The 20,367-nt window shown below is 39.8% G+C and overlaps 1 protein-coding gene across 2 annotated transcripts; it reads left to right on the top strand.

The window, feature by feature from the left end:
- The first annotated feature begins 4,394 nt into the window (after positions 1-4,394).
- Positions 4,395-18,015, top strand: wnt5a (wingless-type MMTV integration site family, member 5a). Of its 2 annotated transcripts, XM_021323555.2 has the most exons (6): positions 4,395-5,058; positions 5,178-5,420; positions 7,688-7,836; positions 9,746-9,993; positions 14,676-14,968; positions 16,125-18,015. In XM_021323555.2, exons 3-6 carry the CDS (start codon positions 7,700-7,702, stop codon positions 16,581-16,583), a joined length of 1,137 nt encoding a protein of 378 aa, XP_021179230.1. In that variant the 5' UTR covers positions 4,395-5,058; positions 5,178-5,420; positions 7,688-7,699; the 3' UTR covers positions 16,584-18,015. The 2 variants fall into 2 exon arrangements, with proteins under 2 accessions (XP_021179230.1, XP_012731924.1); XM_012876470.3 differs by having other exon boundaries at positions 4,395-5,420.
- The last annotated feature ends 2,352 nt before the right edge of the window (positions 18,016-20,367 follow it).

Genomic DNA, 20,367 nt, shown 5'->3' with positions numbered 1-20,367 from the left:
CAAATGACACCCTATTAGCTGTCCTCTACATGGCTTGGTCCTTAACATAAAAGCCCCATGAAATCACACAGAGGTGTGAGTTTGTAACATGATGAAGTGTATAAAAAGTTCAAAGGATAGAAAATAACTGTACGGGGTACTGCATAATAAATTTGCTGCACAGACATTAAAAAAGTAAACCTTGATACTCCTACAAAGAAGATGAGAATCCGCTTATATTCACTCAATAAGTCAGTTTTAGAGTGGAGAGAAAAGCCGTGGTTTTCCATTTCTCCTTTGGTTTAATGTGTTCTGTTTGATTTTCTAGAGTTGAATGATCTGAGTGCCACTCTTACACTTTTCTTCTTTTTACATAAGCTGTGTGTCTTATACTAAAGACTGGAGTATTTTATTGTCTATTTATTGATCTTGTGAATCTCTGTGACTGATCAAACACTGAAGTGACTTGCATTTCAAAGAACTCTTTTATTTGTTTCACTTTACTAAAAAAAAATTATTTGAGGTGACAATTATTGCTGTATCGTTCCAATTCAGCGGCTTAACAGTGTGTAAATGACTAGATATGTACAGCCACTGTACAATGTCGGTGTAGGGGTGTGTGTGTGTGTGTGGGTGTGTGTGTGTGTGTGGTTTGGTCCTGCTCACTGAGCTGTAGTGAATGTGAACGTCTGGGGGTAACAGTATTCACCCTTGGTTCATTGCAGATTGTTTGGCAGCTTTCGGTTTGTTCATGTTGTTTGAATAAAACTTTTCACTTAAGAGGCAACACGTGTTTTTATCAGAAGTACATCTGAGGCCTTGTTGGTAAATTTCATCGCAAACTTGATTTCACAAGATTAAAATATCACCGCCTCTGATGGCAGCTCCAAGAATGGCCTGCTGCATAGCCTGAAAAAAATAAAGAATTCTTCCCAGTTTTCATGGTCTACCAATTCTCTCTCCCTCTCACTCATAAACTCAGCCAGATGTTGCCCAGTTTTCTTCCTGAGGCAACATGGGGGGATGGAAGGGGACGTAGTGAGACAGGGTGGTGGAGGAGGAGGAGGAGGAGGAAGCGAGAGGAGGGGCCGTGGGGATCCTGAAATATGGCTGAGCAATGTTTTAAGTGTTCTCTGATGCAGTCTCAGCCTCCCTAGCATCCACTATGGTAACATTAACAGGAACCAAAACTGTGGACTCATGGAGGTTTGTAAGTCTAAAAGGTAATAAATGTTCAGTTCTATTGAAATCTTGTTACATCCTATATGGAAAATCTGTTTAGTTTATTTTTTTTTTCTCCAGCTGGCAAAATTATGTCAAGTCCAGAAGTGAAATGTGGTACTTCTCTTTTCAGTAAACCTTTTGTGGCAGGTTTCTAACATTACCTTTGAAATGCAACTCTATTTTGTTCAAAAGATGCATATGGAGCATTCATAATTGGCAAAAAAAAAAAGCCAAGCAATTGGGCAAATTTTAATAAAAAATAAATAAATCTAGGCGTTTTAATTTATGTATGAATTTAAAGAGGCATTTGAAGCAGCGGGATAAATGTACAGATGAATATTCACGCCACAATAAACATCTGGGTTTTTGAGGCACTTGCAGAGCACACTCTTTCACGTTGAACTCTACGGCATACCCATTCTGATCACGACATAAACCACCTGCCACTGATTGTTTGTACATGTCAAAATTTCTCCACATGAGCGCAATAGCTCACACAAGTTATGTATAATGCACATGTGCACAGACATAGAAGTGAAGTAACCGAGACTGAAGCACTGCAACAGCAACTCAAAGATAACAGTTTTACACCGCCCTGTGCAGTTGTTTGACTCACCTTGAGAAATGGGATTGTTGAAAATCTAATTGAAAGTCATGCCTCCACTTGCTTTCTGATTAATTTGGAAAAGAATTATATGACCACATGGAGTCACTCATTGAGCATGATGGTTGATCCAGGGATTAAAACAAAAGAAACAAGACAGTGACATCACAGAAAAGGAACTTATCCAGTCAGGTTGCAGCTGAACACTGTGAATCCCTCCATTGTTTTCTATATATAAAAATATTTAATAATGGAAGTGTATCAAAAGCAACACACACACACACATCAAATACTTCATAGGACTTGATGTCAGACCCATGTAATACATCTTTTTCAACACACCAGCACATGTGACAAATAGAAAGAGAGTTTGACTGGTGCCTAAATTAGAAAGGTGTGAAGTTTCAGGTTGTGCATTTATGTAATCTGGAAATCACAACTGCTTATTTTTTTTCCATTGTTACACCCAACAGATATGTTTGTTTTTCAGTGGATATGAAAAAGATAGGTCACATTAAATTAGGAACAATTTATTCTTGGTGTGATTTTTTTTTTTGCAGTTAAAACATGTGTTTAAACATTTGATAGGTGCAATATTTTGCTTTATTCACTCCATTCAAACATTCTGTCCCTTTTTTCTGTCCCTCATTATAGGCAGTAAAACTGTATTATGCAGAATCCTCACAAACAGATTGAAATATTTCAAGCCTTTATTTCTTGTAAATTTGATGTTTATGGCATAAAGACAATGTTGCATAAACATTGCAGCTGGTTAGGGCCTCCTTCTTACCATTATGCCTTGGTCATCCAACTTTGTGCCAGCTCTGAACAGGGAACAGATTCCTATCCCTCTTACCGTTGAGCCGATCACACTTGATACAAGATCAGCGAGTCGTTTTATTCATACCGGTGCATCGCAGTAAATTTGAATATCATTGAAAAGGGCATTTATTTCAGCAAGTCAGTCAGAAAATTTTTATTCATTAAATTTTAAAACTCAAGTTTCATTTTCTAAAAAAAAATAATAATAGTAGCAATGAAAAATATCTGAAACAGTTTTTTTATTTTTATTTTATTTTATTTGAATAACAAAATGCTCTCCTATGGCCAGGCTATGGCTTACACAGTCATGGGGAAGACCACTGACCTGTCCCTAAGACAAGCACCCTTGTCAAGCTAGGCCAAAGAAGATAAATACTAAGGAAGCTGTATCCAAGCCTTCTAAAGGAAAGTTGGGAGGAAAGAAAACGTGTGGTAGAAAGAGGCACACAAACAGGGTTAACTGCAGCCTTGTGAAGCTCCTGAAACAAAGCCAGTTCAAGAGTTTGGTTAGGATTCAGTGTGGACATTGGCTGAAGTCAGTGTTTCAAGAGCCGCCACACAAAGACATAGCCAGACAAAGTCCTCTATTCAAATGAGAGTAAATCTTGTACTTCATTATTCAAGGCCCTGGATTCTGGGGGAATGGTGGAGTGGCAGATAATCCAAGCTCCACGAGGCCCAGTATGACGTTTCCACACTTGACAATGATTTGGGGGAGCTGTGTGATCTCCTCATATTAGTGTTTTATCAGGTCCAAACTCAGAACCACCAAGTACCCTAAACGTCATAGAGAATCTATAGGAGGAGAGACACGAGACCTAACAATGCAGACAAGCACAACCCTAAAGCAACCCAGGCTTCCTTAACACCTAATTGCCTTTAACATTTTTTTTTTATATAAATGGTCCCATGTTAGATTCAAATGTTCCAAAGAACTGAATTTCGTTTGTTTATCAGCTGAAAGCTAATAAAAATGACAAAATGAAATGTTTAAATATATCACTGTTTAATGAATCTACGAGTTTCACTTTTTGAAGCGGTTTTCTGAAATAAAAAAAAAATAAAAACACTTTTCAATTACATTCTTATTTATTGAGATGCACCTGTATATAACCTAAGACTTAAGTGTTACCTCCTGCCATTAATCTTAGCTCGGTTTTAATTTATTTTACTGGTTATTTCATCTCAAGCACCTCTATCCGTATGGAATCCTGTCCGGCGGAGTTTTCAGAGGCGCCTTCAGTGAGCACACAGGCCGATTCAGAGCCTTCCTGTGTGAAACTATTAACTAATTTGCGTCGGGCTCATTGAAAAATATCAACCAGGAAGAGCAGACAGATTCCTGCAGCCTGTTTTCAGATAGAGTGCCATCAAATAATAATTACCGCTACGACCGTAATGCTCGCAGGCCTTCGGCTGATGAGAGCTGCTTGTCTAAGCAGCGCACGGTGTGGACCTGCTTGTCTTGATTGTGCTGCAGCGGTAACCTGATCTGCAGCCGGTGAAAATCTCCGACTCTGGCCTGGTATGGATGGGCTAATAGCCGCGGGTGCTTTATAAGTTTATTTTAGGTAATAGAGACGCTTGTTTTGTCACAGCCTGTTCCGCCCTCCTTTCTGTTTCTCTCTCTCTCTCTCTCTCTCTCTCTGCATCCCCTCCCTGCGCCACTTTGCCTTTGCTGAAATGTCTTGCTTCTTTAAAAAAAAAAAAAAAAAAAAGTTTCTCGCTGGAAGAAAACGAGAGGAATTAATTTGAAGCGCATGCGCTTTGAAGATTTTTTTTCTCCTTCTTGTTGAGCCGCGCATCAGCGCAAGTTTGAGAGAGGAGGTAGGCAACTGGAGCAGGTGAGGGAGAGAGAGAGGGGCAAGAAAAAGGGGTAGAGAGGAGAGGGAGAGCTGGTTTTCTGCACTTGAACGCAGCCAGACGCAGAGCGTGGGAGCACAAAGCAGTGGTAGCCAGCTAAAAACGCCGCTGTTCACACGATCTGTCCTCTTGCCACCGTGCGCGCTCGGAAGATAGGGGAAAGTTATCTTTCTTTTTTTATTTTTGGAACATACAGTCTGGATCGGATCTCTTTCTTTTTTTACTTCAACAATTTGTGCGGCTGTGGACTTACTTTTTTTTGCGTGTGAAAAGTTTTAAACTGCAGGGAATTATCAGAGCGCTGCAGAATGGAAGGTAAATTGACAAGTCGCGTTTGGCGAGGATCACCGTGTGGATCATTCTGCAGGTAAAGGGCGCTATGACTTGAGCGGCCGAAACGGCTGGATCTCATGTGCATGACGGGTTTTTTTTATTTTTATTTTTGGTTCTGATGTAGTTGAGCTTTAACCAGTGAGTTGCTCCTCTCCACCATCAAAAAGTTCAAAAGTAAGTCGACAAAGGGCGACAGCCTACGATCCTGCCAGAGGCGCTTTGGCTTTTATTTGGTAATTGCTGTCGCGTTATTTATGCACTGAAAACTGAAAGGACATAACAATCCCCCCTCACTGTTTTTTATACACAGAGACTTTTTTTTCTTCTTTGTATATTCCACTATTTTCACCAGACTTTTAAGCTGCTATAAGCGCACGGAGTGATTTCAACAGATTCACTTTTGAGGCGATCCTGCACACCTAAAAACTCGAAAACAGAGGAACTCTAAGCCTCTTCAAGCACTTTCAAGAGATCCGGACAAAACAGACCAAGTTTGCCTTCGGTTGCGTGAAATCCACCTGGCAAGATCTGGGATTATTTCATCGACAGCGTCTACAGAGAGTGGATTACAACTTCTAACGTGCTGTGCTCCACGGTGAGTAGTGATGTTTACGGCGTGATTAAAGGGAAAGTCCAGAAAGTGTTTATTTGTTTTAAGTATTGCACTATATGTTTAAGTGGAGAGCATTTTGGGCCAATATTTGCAGTTGAATGAGTATGTGTGTAGGTTCCTGACAGATGTGATGTGTGAAACATGCTTGGGACTTCCATGTCCAGTCCCCCAAACTGATTGGGACACACATCAGTATTCCTTAATGTAAAACACAAAATCAAGCAAGATATCAACCTAAATTCATTTAGTTTGACTATTTTTTTTAGAGAACTGTAATGTACATTTTCGAAAGTTTCCACGTTTTTCGAACATGTACTGTCACTTTGTGCTTCTTCTCAATCAAATCCTTGCTCCTGGCTCCCTCTCCTGGTTTTCGGAAAACATCAAGGGGGAGAAACGGATTCATTCATTTTCTTTGTGCTGAAGTGTGCGTTTTGAATTGTTGTTCGCCAGAAAACAGACAAAAGTCGTTCATTCGTGAATCATTGATGGCACAAAAAAAAAAAAAAAAAAAAAAATCATTGCTATCCTTCGCATCCCCTTAAGATTCCTCGATAAGGCTTAAGTACTTATAATTAGAGTTTACAATTGAATTGGGGAGCAAACCCTTTTAAGAAACAAAAGATTTTTAAAATATTGACATATTTCATTCCTTTAGAATCCCAGCTTCCGAAATGGGTCATTAAATTAATCAGCACTGATCACGTTTTCCCTTTTTTCAGCTGCTGTTTATGGTAATTCTCCTTAACGACAGTATTCTTATTGTTCTCCTGCGGAAATTTCTTCGGTCAGATTCCACTTGCGCCGACAAAAATCCGCAGAGCAGTCATCAGTCATCTTGCGAAGGTTCTACGAGCGCTTTCCTCGGGTCATATCGTTTCCAGGGGTCACTGAGCGCATGGATTTGCACAGTTTATGATGGTGTGCGTCATCATAATAATAATTAGAACAATAACACATTTAGACAACTTCAATTAAATATTAATTTCTAAATTAAATTTGTTTGTTATTTTAGAAAATAGAAAGCAATCCATTCATAAATGGGGTGTTTTCTACTATTAAATGCACAATTTAAAAATAATATAATTATGAGAGGTCTCTGATTGTCACTCTGTGGCTTTTGTGCATTAGGCCTACTGCTTTTTTTAAAAAAAAAGCACAAAGAAAAAGCTCGCTAATTTTACCGAGGCTGCACGCAAACTAGAAGCGCGTGCTCATGCAAGCGTGCTCTGTGCGTGCGTGCGAAGTTCTGCACGCGAATCGGGTGAAGTTTGGTTTTTGGTAGGCTGGGGTCTCTCCCCGACTTAATCCTGGAAAATAAAAAGGAGCATGACAAATCACAACCCTCCCTGGCCCGAAATCCACACAGAGCAGTGACTGGAAGGCTGGCACCGCGTCTGGGTTTGCAGAAATAAGGGGCAATTGTGTAGACTTCCTTTGTGCACGCGCCGAACTGCACCGATACGTCACACTCGTTAAACATAACTGTTTTTTTTCTTCTTCTTCTTGAATTTGTATAATCTTGGCAAAACAGCGTTCAAAACGTGGCCCGTGTCTGCCCGAAATTCAGTTGACGAGAAAAGAAATTGAGGTAAACTATTAACAGAATGACAACGTAAAATATTATTTAGATTACTTGTTTGTGAAACCTCAGAAACTAGTTCAAAAACATATTTTACGTGATTTTGTATCTGCAGAACTTTAAAAAAAAAAATTCTATTAAAATTACACGAAATTAAAAATGTATGTGAGAATAACATGCTTTTCTCAATTCCAAATATCATGAAAAATAAAAAAAAACACCCTGTCAATAACATTAAATATATTATTAAATTGATAACACATTTGATAACCACGTATATATTGATTCTTTTTTGTTATTATTGTTGCATGTTTTGGAGATTTTGTCAGAACACTTTTTACATTAAAATCCAACTCCATAAAATCCAAATTTAGGCCTTCCCTGCCTGCTTTTAGGATTGAGTCTGGAGTTTCATGGCCATTGTTTCTTCACTGGCTGCATGTCTGTCAGTCTTCTGTGATTCACCCTCAGAAGAAATTGCTTTTCTGGCTCTGCTGTGCAAGTGCTGGTGGCCTCAGGGCTCTCATTGCTCTCACATCTTTACTGCACATAAGCAAATTTTGCTAAAATCTTTAAATAACATGCGTATTCTATACTGAGTACTTTTTTAGAATAAACAGAACAAGAATTTAGAGCAAAATGTTATTTATTCTCTGTTCTCTTGCAGGTCTCTGACAGTATGAACATGGGGCTAGGTTGTGTTTGCCGGCCTGCTTGCTGGTCCTTTGGCAGCTTGCTGGACTCCAGGCACTGTGTTTTTGCCCTCACACTCCTCACGCTCCTCATGCAGGTGGTCGTGGAGGCCAACTCATGGTGGTATGTATGCATTTTTGCCTGTACAGGATCTCTGTTTGTCAGCGGTGTACTTCAAATTTATTTTTAATATAGGTATATATGTTCTTTTTTTTGGGGGGGTTGCACACATACTTGTATAAAAACTTCAAAAAGAGCTATATAGAGGCTAATGTATTTTCAAAAAAAATTATATTTTTCTTTCCTCACTTTGAGAGACAGTTTGAAGTAGGTGTGTGCGTGCGTGTGTATGTTTGTTTTATACCAAAAGCTTTCTCAGCTACAGTTGTACAACATGCTGACTGTTGCACATAGCTTCCCAGAAATACCACTTTCCGCTGTAAGTTTTTCACATTTTGCCAAACCAAAAGTATGAATATTTCAGAAAACATGAAATGCTGTGGTTTAGAATCCAATGCTTAAAAATGTGAATATGTATATGCACATTTGCTCCTATTGCGATAGGTCTCCATATGCAGAAAGTTTCATAAACCAATCTGCCGTTTCCCAGTGATATCAAGAACACTTTACTAAGGAACTCAAAATGTTCAGCTAAAAACGTTCAAGAGCATCTCGTTTTATGAACACTGTGACATTCAGATTTGAAATGTAAATGTACATTTGTACAGTTTTTTTTTTGTTTGTTTTTTTAACATGTGCCGGAGAAAAGCAACTGTTTTACAAGATGAAAGCCTATTAAAGAATACATTTGTACAGAAAAAACTAAACTAATGGACTCGGCTCAGTGACCAGCTGCATTAAAGTTCAAATACTGAGTCCAATTACAAAACCTGCTGAAGAGTCTTACCTTACCAGGGATCTTTTAGAGAGTTGACATGAAGGCAGAAAAAAAAGTCTGCATGTCTTTCTGTTTCCTTTTAGAGAGAACCCACAGGTGTGAATGATTTAAGGCTGGATGTTGACAGAGCATCAATCTGCATGTATGTTTGAGTGCTGAGACGCTGCAATGATTTTTTTTTTCTTTTCTGCCTGCTATGTGCCTTGGTGTGTATGTATCGGTGTATTCATTCCCATGTTCCCTCGCTTGGTGAGTTTCCTCAGTCGATCAGGTTACACTGGGGGCTAATTGTGTCTCTCTGGGGTCTCAGAGATGGGCTGCTCTAATTGTCCTGCAGCCTGGAACCAGATGCTCACTCTGGTGTTCCTCTTTCTGCTGCTTCATAAACATGGGTTCTTGCTATCTTCTTTAGAACAGTCATCGTCTGTTTCATTTTCCCGAATGCAGTATTTGATTTAAGTGAAACAATCATGATGTTCCATACTTGGCACATAAAAGCCATGCAAAATCTGGAGGTTCATAATTTCAGATACGCCAATGGGCCATTGGACAAAAACGGCTTTTGATTTTTTTTTTAGTCAAAACAACGTAGGCCAGTTTACCCATGATCTGGTTTGATGATCTGCTAAATCTGAATTTTTTTTATTCATGTTTAGCAAATGTATCAAAACTAGGAACTCCCAGTATCTCAAGTTCTTAAGACATGTTTTATTTTTTGAATGAATTCTGTTTGAAACTCCAACCTCAAAACTTATTAATTCAACAAGTCTGAGCCCAAAACAAACAAAAAAAAATTGGTATTGGGCAAGAAAAAAAGAAGAAAAAAATTTAAATTAATTTCCAGACAGTTTTTGCTCTCATCGCCCTCTAAAAGTTTTCAGAGAATAGCACTTGAACTTCTCCAGCTCACAGGGACACTGTAAAACCCAAGGCAAGTTCACATGCATAGATTTTACCTATGGCACTGACTAAATACCTCTCATTGCAATGATTTACATACCTTTCTCAAACCCAATCAAGTGAAACCAACTGCTGATCATGGCCTTGGCCTGTAAAACCTCTGTACATCTGTTTCAATGGCACATGAGTGAAAACACTGCCCTGTGTGTACCCCCCACCCACCCCACCTTCCAGGTCTTTGGCCATGAACCCTCTACTGATCCCAGAGGCCTACATCATCGGGGCCCAGCCTCTGTGCAGCCAGCTGGTAGGCCTGTCTCAGGGCCAAAAGAAACTGTGCCAGCTCTACCAGGACCACATGCAGTTCATTGGTGAAGGTGCCAAAATGGGGATTCGAGAATGCCAGTACCAGTTCAGGCACCGGCGCTGGAACTGCAGCACCGTGGACAACTCCTCTGTGTTTGGACGTGTCATGCAAATAGGTAAGAAATTGCCCATATATGTAAAACGAGCACTCCATGAAAATCATACATAAAGGCAAAGGGGACAGATTTAGGTCCAGCTGTAGCAACTTAAAAGAGTAATATGTATAGTTTGCAATGCCTTACAAAAGCATTTGTACGCTTTGAACTGTTTTTTTGGATGATGCGCCATTACATCCACAAACTTCAGTGTATTTTATGTGACAGACCAACAGAAATTGGCACAAAATTACCAAACGTATTGGTCAGGATACAGAATTGTCTAAAATTTTACAGATGAGAATCAGCAGTGTTCTGGCCATTTGTTTCCAGCCCCCTGATTTTATTTATTTTATTTATTTTTTTTGATAGAACCACCTTTAGCTACAATTAATGCTGGAAGTACTTAGGGGTATATCTCTTCTTACGTTCTTTGTTAGGTAGCTCATCCTCAGTAGATTGTGTTGAGGGCTTTAAATAACAATTTAAAAATCTTGGCACAGCCTCAATTGGATTTACGTCTGGACTTTGACAAAGCTATTCTGACGCATTGCTATTCTTTGATCGGCTGTCCTAATACAAAGGGCACGTCCGGCTTTGATTTGATCCCCGCAGCGAGATAATGCCACCGCCATTTTTCAGCAAGGAGATTATGTGTTCAGAGAGTTAGGTTTGGACCACACATAATGTTTTCCCTGTAAGTAAAAAAAAAAAGTTAGTTTTATATTGTCTAACCAGAGTGCTGTGAATCCTAGAAATGGCATTTATCAGATTAACAAGCCTTTTTATTGCTTTCTTCCATCATTGCCTTTCTTCCTACCTCTGTTTGTTACAGATCAGATTTTTAGAGTGCGCAGGTAGTATCTGCCTCATTAACATATTCTCATTCCTGAGCTATGTACCTCTGCAGCTCCTCCAGAGTCACCATGATCCACAATATATTTAAATCTTGGGATATTTTTAAGCCCCAACTGCGTGGACGTGTCCAGAGCTTTATCCCTAAGGTGGTCTTCATGATACCATTTGTTCACTATTGTTCTCTAACAAACTCCCGAGGCAGGACAGCTGTAGTCATGTTGAGATTAAACTATACACAGGTGGACTATGTTTTGCTAAACGGGGGACTTTCCATGGTACTTGGTTGCACTGGGTTTTAATCAAGGGAAATTTTGTAAAGGACAGAACGCAAATGTAGGCCATACATTTAAGATTTTCAATCAATGAACAAACAAAAATAATATCTTGCCTCATGCTTTACAATTATGCACTCTGTTGTGTCGGTCTGTTTGAGGTTGCAACAGGACACATTGTTAAGGTATGTAAGGGGTTTAAATATGTTTGCAAGGCTCTGGATGCGTTAGCTATTGTTAAGTAGTGTGAGATTATGATTTTCTTTTTTATTCACAAACAGACCTCCTTTTTTTGTTTAATTTTTTTTCCTGTGTGTCAAATGGATAGAGCTGATGATTCTTAGCAGCTGAGTGAAGGGAATAGTTGGTGGGTGAGGTTGTTGGATAAATCACATGTGGCTTTGGCCCACAAAAGCAGCCCCTGACATGGGGCAGGAAGGGAGACAGGGAATCTGCTTTCCCCCGATGAATGGGAGATGGTCTCACTCACACACACACACACACACACACACACACACACACACACACACACACACACACACACACACACACGGTCTGAATGATTGCTTTCTGCCTGTATTTAAACATAATAGGAGAGCAGAGAGTGTACGCTCCCATACATCAACTTGCCAGAGATTACGGCGTCTGTGTGTGCTTGTAGATATGAGAAGTGGGTTCAAATTGCCTTTACCAGTTTACGAATTGTACTGTTTTTCAAAACATAAAGCCCATTTGTGGAACAACTGTGTTTGGTTTAGTTTCCTGTCAGTGCACGAATGATATCCAAGTATAATTAACGTATAAAATGTTCGTGGTGTGATCAATTTTGACTGCTTCAGTTGCAAAATGCAATTGGATCGCATTTGGTATTGGGTTGGATTCCAGTCATTGCTTGTGGTTTGACAATTTATCAAATCTATCTTGTGTGTGTGTGTTTTTTTTTTCAGCTGCATGAACAGATTACTTGCACAAATTAGATAAAGGGATTTTTTTTTTCAACCAGCCACAAAGTTTAGTCTTGTCCATCTGCCCCAATGTCAAAATAGGTGTTTGCTGAAAGCGCAGTGAAAATAATGCAAGTTGCACTGTAAGTTGAAACAACCCAAAAGGAGTAAAACAGATTACATTTATGAAAGTTAATGAAGCAATGTAAAAGATAAAAAGTCTAACCATTTTCAAATTTAAAGTGAAACAAACAGGGGGAAAAAATTGAGAGTATAGTAAAGTGTCAAATTCTGCGAGCTAACCAGCTCAGTTTCTCAGTTTGTGTTGTGGAACCTCTAAGAACATCTAGTTACCAGACCAGGCCGTTGCAATGGAGTATGAGGATTTTAAAAGTGCATTCAAGTAACCTGTGACCACTTTTTTTTAGGGGCTTGTAAACAGTACAGCGGAGCAACGCTGTGTTAAAATTCATTTTTGTGGCTTTGCTTGCTCAAGGTTATAGTGCATTAGCAGTGAGGCAGAAACTTGTAAGATTAGAGTTCGTCTGTCCGCGGTTCAACTATTAGGGCGATATCCTCAGGCCGGATTAAAAGTTGTTCACAACTAATTAATCCCCAGGTTCACCGATCTTATCTGCCTCGAGGCTTATTTGGAGGATTGTCAAAGGAGTTCTTCAGGACTGTTGTTTTCCATCTTTTAAGATATTCAGTTTGTGTATGTTACTTCTCTATTTTCCCTTCCTTTATCCGTCTCTCTTTTCCTCCCATCTGTTGTTGTCATTACAGCTCAGATCCCTATAGATCAGGCTCAGAAGAGTATATGAACCACACTTTTTTTTTTTATTATTTTGCAGTCCTCATCTTCACATCCTACCGAGCAGCTTTCTACAGTTTTGTCGTCTGGTTTCTATTGAGCTGCTTATCTTCTTATCTCAGTTTTCTTTACTTGTCTGTGGCTTTGTTGGCGTGACAACATATACAGCTCGTGCATGTCTGTCTTTTATTTCTCTTCCTCAGCCTCTTTTCTCCGTAGGAGAAATGCCGAGGGGAGAGGACGTGGAAGTTAATTAACGGTGGCTTCCGGATCATTCACTCATGACAGATAAAGCGAAAGAGTCGCTGTCACTTTTAATTTGGCTCAAACGCCAGTGGCTTGTGAAGAGGGACCTCTGTCACTTGAGGGCGCTGTGTTCTCTCTGGCTGCAGCCCAATAACAGCAAACCAGATTACACTCCTCAACATGCTGTCAATGACGAGCCTGCAGTGCTTGGCTGAGGTGCTCTGTAATCTTAAGTGTATGGTGAATGCTGTCATATGACATCACATCTCATAACACCACACACAGTTAAGTCAGAATGACAGCGAGAAGCGTTTGTTAAATAAAAAAAAAAAATGCTTAATGTTCAGGAATGGAGACAGTGTCTTGCATGGCATTCATGCCTGTGAGCTTTTCAGTATTTTGTCACATTACCACCACAAATTTCAGCATATTTTCTTTGGATTTTATGTGATAGACCAAACCAAAGTAACCAACTTTCAGTGCACATGCAGTTTCAAGTCTTGCGTCTCCTCCGGATCTTGAGGTTAAACAATTTGCCTGTTCTTCCTGACAAAATAGCTCAAGCTAAATCAGACTGGAGACTTTTTGTGAACAGTCAGGTCTTGCTTCAATTCCTCGCTGGCATTGAGGTCTGGACCATTCAAATGATTTGATCTAAACTATTCTATTGTTGATCTAACTGTATGTTTACAGTTGTTTTCCTGCTGGAAAGTAAAACCCAAGCAGGTGTTTTATGGAGTCTTGCAAGTTTTCCTCCACAATTGTCTGTTATTTATCTCCCTCCATCTTATCGTTAACTTTGACCTGTCTTCCTGTCCCTGTCTGATCAAAAAGTATACATCAGCATTATGTCGTCATCACCAGGTTTCACAGTGGAGAGGTGGTGTTGTAGGTGATGCACAGGCCTCTTTCCCAACACACAGTGGTTTATGTGTGGGATGAAAAGTTGTCTCTTGGTCTCGTTTTACCAGAGCACTTATAGGTTGTGGCCAATTTAAAATGGGACCTTTTGTGACTTTCCTTCATTGTTGCTTTCTTCTTGCCTCATTTCCATAAATGCCAAATGTGTGGACTCCATGCCCAATGGTGTTCTGAGATGTGAATCTCTGTAGCTTCTCCCTTACTGCAATGTACCTCTTTCCTCTTTCTCTGAACAATGTTTTGCTCCAAATTGATCACTGAGCAGTTAGGTGAAGTCATTGGTCTTCATGGGGCTGATTTTCTGCAAATGTCCACACAGATGGACTCTATTTGCCAATTAGAAAACTTTTGACGACAGTTGGTTGTGCTGCCGGCGTATCAGTGCTGAATACAAATGCACACCGATCTTTTTAGGTTCTTAATTATAAAAAATAAATAAATTAGAAACCTGTATCACTTTTTTCCTCCCATTTAGCAATTATGTGCTATTTTTTGCTGACGTATCACTTAAAATCAGACTACATTAAAGTCTATGATATGTTGTGACGGAACTTGGAACAAGTTCAAGAGGGATAAATAATTTTGTAAAATAATGTTGCCATGTTCTTCTTCAGTGTGAAATAATGCTCATGTTTGTTTTAACTGCAGGCAGTCGGGAAACGGCGTTCACCTATGCCATCAGCGCAGCCGGGGTGGTGAACACAGTGAGCCGTGCTTGCAGGGAGGGCGAGCTCACCAGCTGTGGGTGCAGTCGGGCCGCTCGTCCTAAAGACCTGCAGAGGGACTGGCTGTGGGGTGGCTGCGGAGACAACCTCAACTACGGCTACAGGTTCTCCAGGGAGTTTGTGGACGCACGCGAGAGGGAGAAGAGCTATCCGAAAGGCTCATACGAGAGTGCCAGGCTGCAGATGAACCTTCACAATAACGAGGCAGGGAGAAGGGTAAGGCGTCCACACAGATCCTTTACGTCATCTGACAAGAAACAAGTGTAAAGGTGCAGAAAGAGAAAAACAGACTTTTAGAAGTGAGGCAGTCCAGGTCCGTAGGACAGATTCTGGATGATCATCTGTTTAACAGCTCTGTCTGTTGACTCCCTCCACAGCTTTGATGTGTGTGGGGAGAGGGAGTCGTTGGAGACAGCTCTGGGGTTTTTTCCTTTCCAAACATCTTGAATCAACCTCAAAGAAAACATAATGCTAGATCTCAGTGGCCAGATGGTTCCCTTTCAAGTTGAACAAACGAGTGGACGTTTAATGTTGTGTACCTTTGGAGATTTAGCCCGGATGATGCTGCCCTCAGTAGTGAAGTGATTCCTTATGAGAGCAAATGCAGCATCTTTGTAATAGAGACAAGATACAAATAAACCCACTGGAGAGGCCACGTCTTTCAAAAGTATTAAATGTTTTCTTATTGTCATTTTACAATAGTCTATGTATATTATTATGATCTTATGTTGAAAACATTCTGAAAAAAATTGGTATCGAAAGTTATAAATGCAACAAATGGAATAAAAAGGTTGCCTCCCAGACCCACCCTCTTAAAAATAGGGTGATTCGCCTCCACGCACAACATTTGTATGTAGGCTAAAGGGTCCATATTTTGCCCCCTCTGAGCAGAATAACCTCTTCCACATGTTTAATGTGTCCCTCACATGGCTTGTGGCAAACTCCAAAATAAGCCTCTCAAGGTTTCCTCTTAAACAATGGCTTAATAATTGTCTCATTGCCATCTGAGCTCCCAAAACAGGTTACTCTTGAAAATGAGACATCATCTCTGTGAGATTTTCCTCCTATAAGTGATGGTGAAATAAAAAAGTAATAATAAAATCCTTGGTCCTCCTGGTTCTGATGTTACCTAACAAGCCTCTGAGGCCTTCACAGGACAGCTGTACTGATGCTGATCTGTACTAATCAGTACTAATCAGGTACATTTTGAAGGCCGTGCATTTTATTTGACTGTCAGAGGAAACAGGTCTGAATACTTAAGCAAGCCATTAATTAACAGAAATTGCATTGGTAAGAATTAGATGCTTGATCATAAATTACCACTTTTATCTACTTTTTTTTTAAAACTGCTTTTATGCTTCTTTTTTTTAAGGCAGTGTCAAACCTCGCCGATGTGTCCTGCAAGTGCCATGGCGTGTCGGGCTCCTGCAGCCTGAAGACCTGCTGGCTACAGCTGGCCGACTTCCGTAAGGTGGGCGATTATCTGAAGGAGAAGTACGACAGCGCAGCAGTCATGAAGCTCAACTCGCGTGGCAAACTGGTGCCGATGCACAGCAACTTCAACCCTCCGACGAGCAACGATCTGGTGCACATCGACCAGAGTCCAGACTACTGCCTGAAGAACCAAAGCACTGGCTCCCTGGGCACGGTGGGGCGCCTTTGCAACAAGACGTCGGAGGGCATGGATGGGTGCGAGCTGATGTGCTGCGGCCGAGGTTACGACCAGTACAAGGCCCAGATAGTGGAGCGCTGCAACTGCAAGTTCCACTGGTGCTGCTACGTGAAGTGCAAACGCTGCACCAAAATCGTAGACCAGTTCGTCTGCAAGTGAGGAGAGACCTGTGGCCTTTGTGGATGACGGTTGTACGTCTGTGTGAATTCATGAGTGGTGGAACACAGAGAGAGGATGGAAGAAAGAAACTATAAATTATATTTATAGAGTTAAACAATTATGTCATTTGCAAAAAGACCCTCTTAAAAAAAAACAAAAAAACTTCTTCTTTTTTTTTAGAAACCAAGAGTATTGTGAAATATTTATTTTCAGATCGCTATGTTTTTATTCTGGCCCAGTCACTATCAGCTATGTTTTTGTTTTCTTTTGTTTTAGTTTTTTTTATCTTAAAATTTCCTAGACCTGTCAACCACTTCTTACCTGGTTTTTTTTTGTTTTTTTTTCCTCTAGAAAACTATTTTTCTTTGCAAATGGGTGACACTGATAAATGATGTCTGCAAAGTTGAGCTGTACCTTCCACTTTCTAACAAAAGTGATGTTTGATGTTGGCTCAGAAGTTCCAGTGAGTCCATCAGAAATGACTGGGTTAAGACGAGAATGCATGTGTATTATGTATGGATCTTCACAGCGCCAGTTGAAAACCAGACTTTGCAATCTTTACTTGTCACTTCTCAACACATGAGCAGAAAATAAGTCTGTTGTTCTTTTTATTTTTTTGTTTTGTTTTGAATCCTTGTAATACAACAGTGAAAAGGCTACTTTTTTTGGTGGGAAACTGGGCCATTTATTAAGCTGTCTCAGACGCCTCGACATCCCCCAGGTGCTGCAACAGGCCCGTCATTCATTATGCACTTTGATGCACAGACTCTAACCTGTCTGCATGTGTCTAATCAACTGTTATCCATATATCCATATCGTAGCCTCCTTTTTTCCATATTAATTCAGATTATCCATTTAACATTACTCTACAGTACTTATCATGGTTCAAATATATATGGGCAGTGTCTTGGTGAACAGTGGTGAAATATTAAGCGCTCTCTGTAAATAGTATAGCATAGTCTATCCAGCCAATCAATAAACTGTATTTATTTTTTTTACCCAATCTTCCTTTAAGCTTAAAGAAAGAAAAGTATTGTTTCTATAAACGGATGATTTAGTCGTTTTTTTTTTTTTTGTTTTTTTTTAAGGTCACTTTTCTAAAATTTTGATTCTCACTGACACATGGCGCTTCACTGGTTTTGAAAAAGGGAAATGCACCTTATTGTTCGTAACAAAACCTTTCACTCGCGTTCGGCTTCACACCAATCCGTTCACGGATGTTCAGATTTTTATCTCCGATTTTCACCATGGTATGATCCCTGTGATGATTCTCATTAGGCTTGTTCAAACAACTCAACGATGTGTATTTATAAGCTTCTCTAATGAATTTGGGGTTTGTTGAACCTAACGTGTTATAGTTGATATTTTGTTACTTTTTACAAATTGGCTCAATGCTCTTCTTTCCTTCAATAAATAAGAAATGTAAAACTAGCAGAGGAGTATTTAATCCCATTATTTCTTTAAGTTGTTTTACCTGTTCTCCTTTCTTCTGTTGTGATATATGTTGATCCGCCTTTATATTAATTGAGATGTTTTTGTGATATACAAACAGATTTGCACATAATTGTCAAGCAAAAGGATAACAATATATGACTTTAAAACCTTTTTACAGATAGAATTTCAGAAAATAAGGCATGCATTTGTATTCAGTCCCCTTTGAGTTAATTCTTTGTATCCCCACCTTTTGCTGAAAGAATTGTGGCAGCAGCTTTGCAAATTTTTCTTTGCAACATAGATCAAACCCACTCAAATTGGAGAGCGTTTCTGAACAGCAACAGATTATCCCTTGGATTTGGATCTTGTTTTTGACTAGGTCATTCTAACAATTTTGCTTTGATTTAACCTTCTATTTGTCTGTCAGTACAGCTATAAGTTTAGGGCCTCTACCCCAGTCTAAAGACTTGTACAGCCTTAACAGGATTGTCCTCTATTTGTCTCTCTCTGTCATCCCATCAACTCTGACCATCATGACAGGAAGTTGCTACGGACATGTGCATTTATTCATTTATTGATTTATAAAGCACTTTAAAACATCCAAATAAGGAGACCAAAGGGCATAGTAATAAAACCATAAAACAAAATTCAAAAAGAACTTAAAGCTGCTTTAAAAAGGGTTTTAGAATGTTTGTTTAAAAAGTAACAAATCAAGTTACTGCCAAAGAAAGTCAGTTGTGCTAGATTGATTATCAAAGTAAAGGGAGGTGAATATAAATGCACACAACACTTTTCAGATTTTAAATTCCAGACTTTTGAAAGTCGTATCTTCTTGTTTTCCCTCGGTACTCCAACTTTCTCCCACAGTCCAAGAATCTGCTTTGTGGTTTAATTGGTTTCTACAAATTTACTTTAGATCTGGGCGTGTGCATGCATGGTTTTCTCTCTGTGTGGGACTGTGATTGAATGGCAACTTGTCCAGGGCTTACTCTGCCTCTGACCCACTGACCACTGGAGACGGGCAATTCCTAACGACCCACCCAGACCCAGACATAGACAATAGGTAACTATTATATTCCTGTCTCTTTAAAACAAAGTAACACTATGTGCTGGTGTAGCAAACAAAAACAAAAAAATCTAATCAAATCCATTAAGGTTTTGCCTCCATCGGCTCTAGGGGGGAAAAAACATCTGATAGGATCCTATTAATCTACCACAATTATAGTAGCAATAGTTTTGTAATCTTTAGATCTCTGTAAAGTAAGCTGAAGCTTTGTGGAATAAGCATGCTTATTACAGAGGCCATTAGCTCCCATAACATTGTTAAGTGGTCTTTAAACTGTTTAAAGGGGTTAAAACGTTTTCAAACCGTTTACCTTTGTAGTGTCAAAATAATACCAATTTGTTTGTTTGAAGATGTTCATCTTGCATTCATCTTATGACTGATTGGTAGAAGTTTAACTTCCTCAAATATGCTTGACCGCTGCTAATGAAATAGTATTTTTTTCTCAGAAACTACTCTGAACTTTCTCTACTGGAGCCTCTTGACTCACAGCAAGATGGTGACAGGCAAAAAAAAAAAAAAAGCTCACCCTGAATGATGGTTGTTTTAGGTGTGGAGCACACAAAGACAAGAAGATTTTTGCTTGAGCGCTTTTGGAAGATGGCCTGAAGATTAGATGTCTCCCTGAGGGATGGTACGGGTTGTGTTATAAGTGCTCCTCAACAATCCAGTGACAGTGGATGGGTTAATGGGATGATTAATCACATTGTGTCAGGAGAATAAGAGGGGGATTTTCCATACAGGAAAATTGGGATGTCTGGATGACTGGGCCTTGTCAGAGGCTGCTGGTGATGTAGAGACATAGAGTGCATAGGAGAGGGCCCAAAGAGAGAGGGTGGGGGGGGGGGGGGGGGGGTAGTAACCTGAAGGTAGAAGAAAGTGCTTTGAGTGAAAATTAAAGCTTCCAAAGTACCATTTCAGTATAAACGCTTTTGACATTGACTAATATTTACGCTTACAAAACGATACAGATTTCAGGAGCACATCCCATGTGTGACCCTGTCAGTGTGTTCTGCAGAGATGCATTTGCACCGTTTTGTGCAAACTCTGTCAAATGTTTGGATTTCTGATGGGCTTCGCACAACCTGCAAAGCAAATGCAAAGACAATGAGACTGAGAAGGCACAAACAGGTTAGCGGGGGGAAACATCGAAACCAGCACAAAAGCATTTCTACACGTTAACCTTATATCTGCTGCCAGGTTGTAGTCATGAAATCGTGGCATGTTTTCAGATCACTGATCTATGTGAATGTAGGTTCATTTTAAGAATGACTGGCTGACTTCATG

Source organism: Fundulus heteroclitus, chromosome 1 (assembly GCF_011125445.2).
Source record: "Fundulus heteroclitus isolate FHET01 chromosome 1, MU-UCD_Fhet_4.1, whole genome shotgun sequence".
Classification (NCBI taxonomy): domain Eukaryota; kingdom Metazoa; phylum Chordata; class Actinopteri; order Cyprinodontiformes; family Fundulidae; genus Fundulus; species Fundulus heteroclitus.
This window is presented reverse-complemented; position numbering and strand designations above follow the sequence as displayed.

Coding starts and splice junctions, on each gene's coding strand:
- wnt5a (XM_021323555.2), top strand. CDS start 7,700: ATGAACATGGGGCTAGGTTGTGTTTGCCGGCCTGCTTGCTGGTCCTTT. Junction 9,994..14,675: donor TGGACGTGTCATGCAAATAG/GTAAGAAATTGC, acceptor TTTTAACTGCAG/GCAGTCGGGAAACGGCGTTC. Junction 14,969..16,124: donor ATAACGAGGCAGGGAGAAGG/GTAAGGCGTCCA, acceptor CTTTTTTTTAAG/GCAGTGTCAAACCTCGCCGA.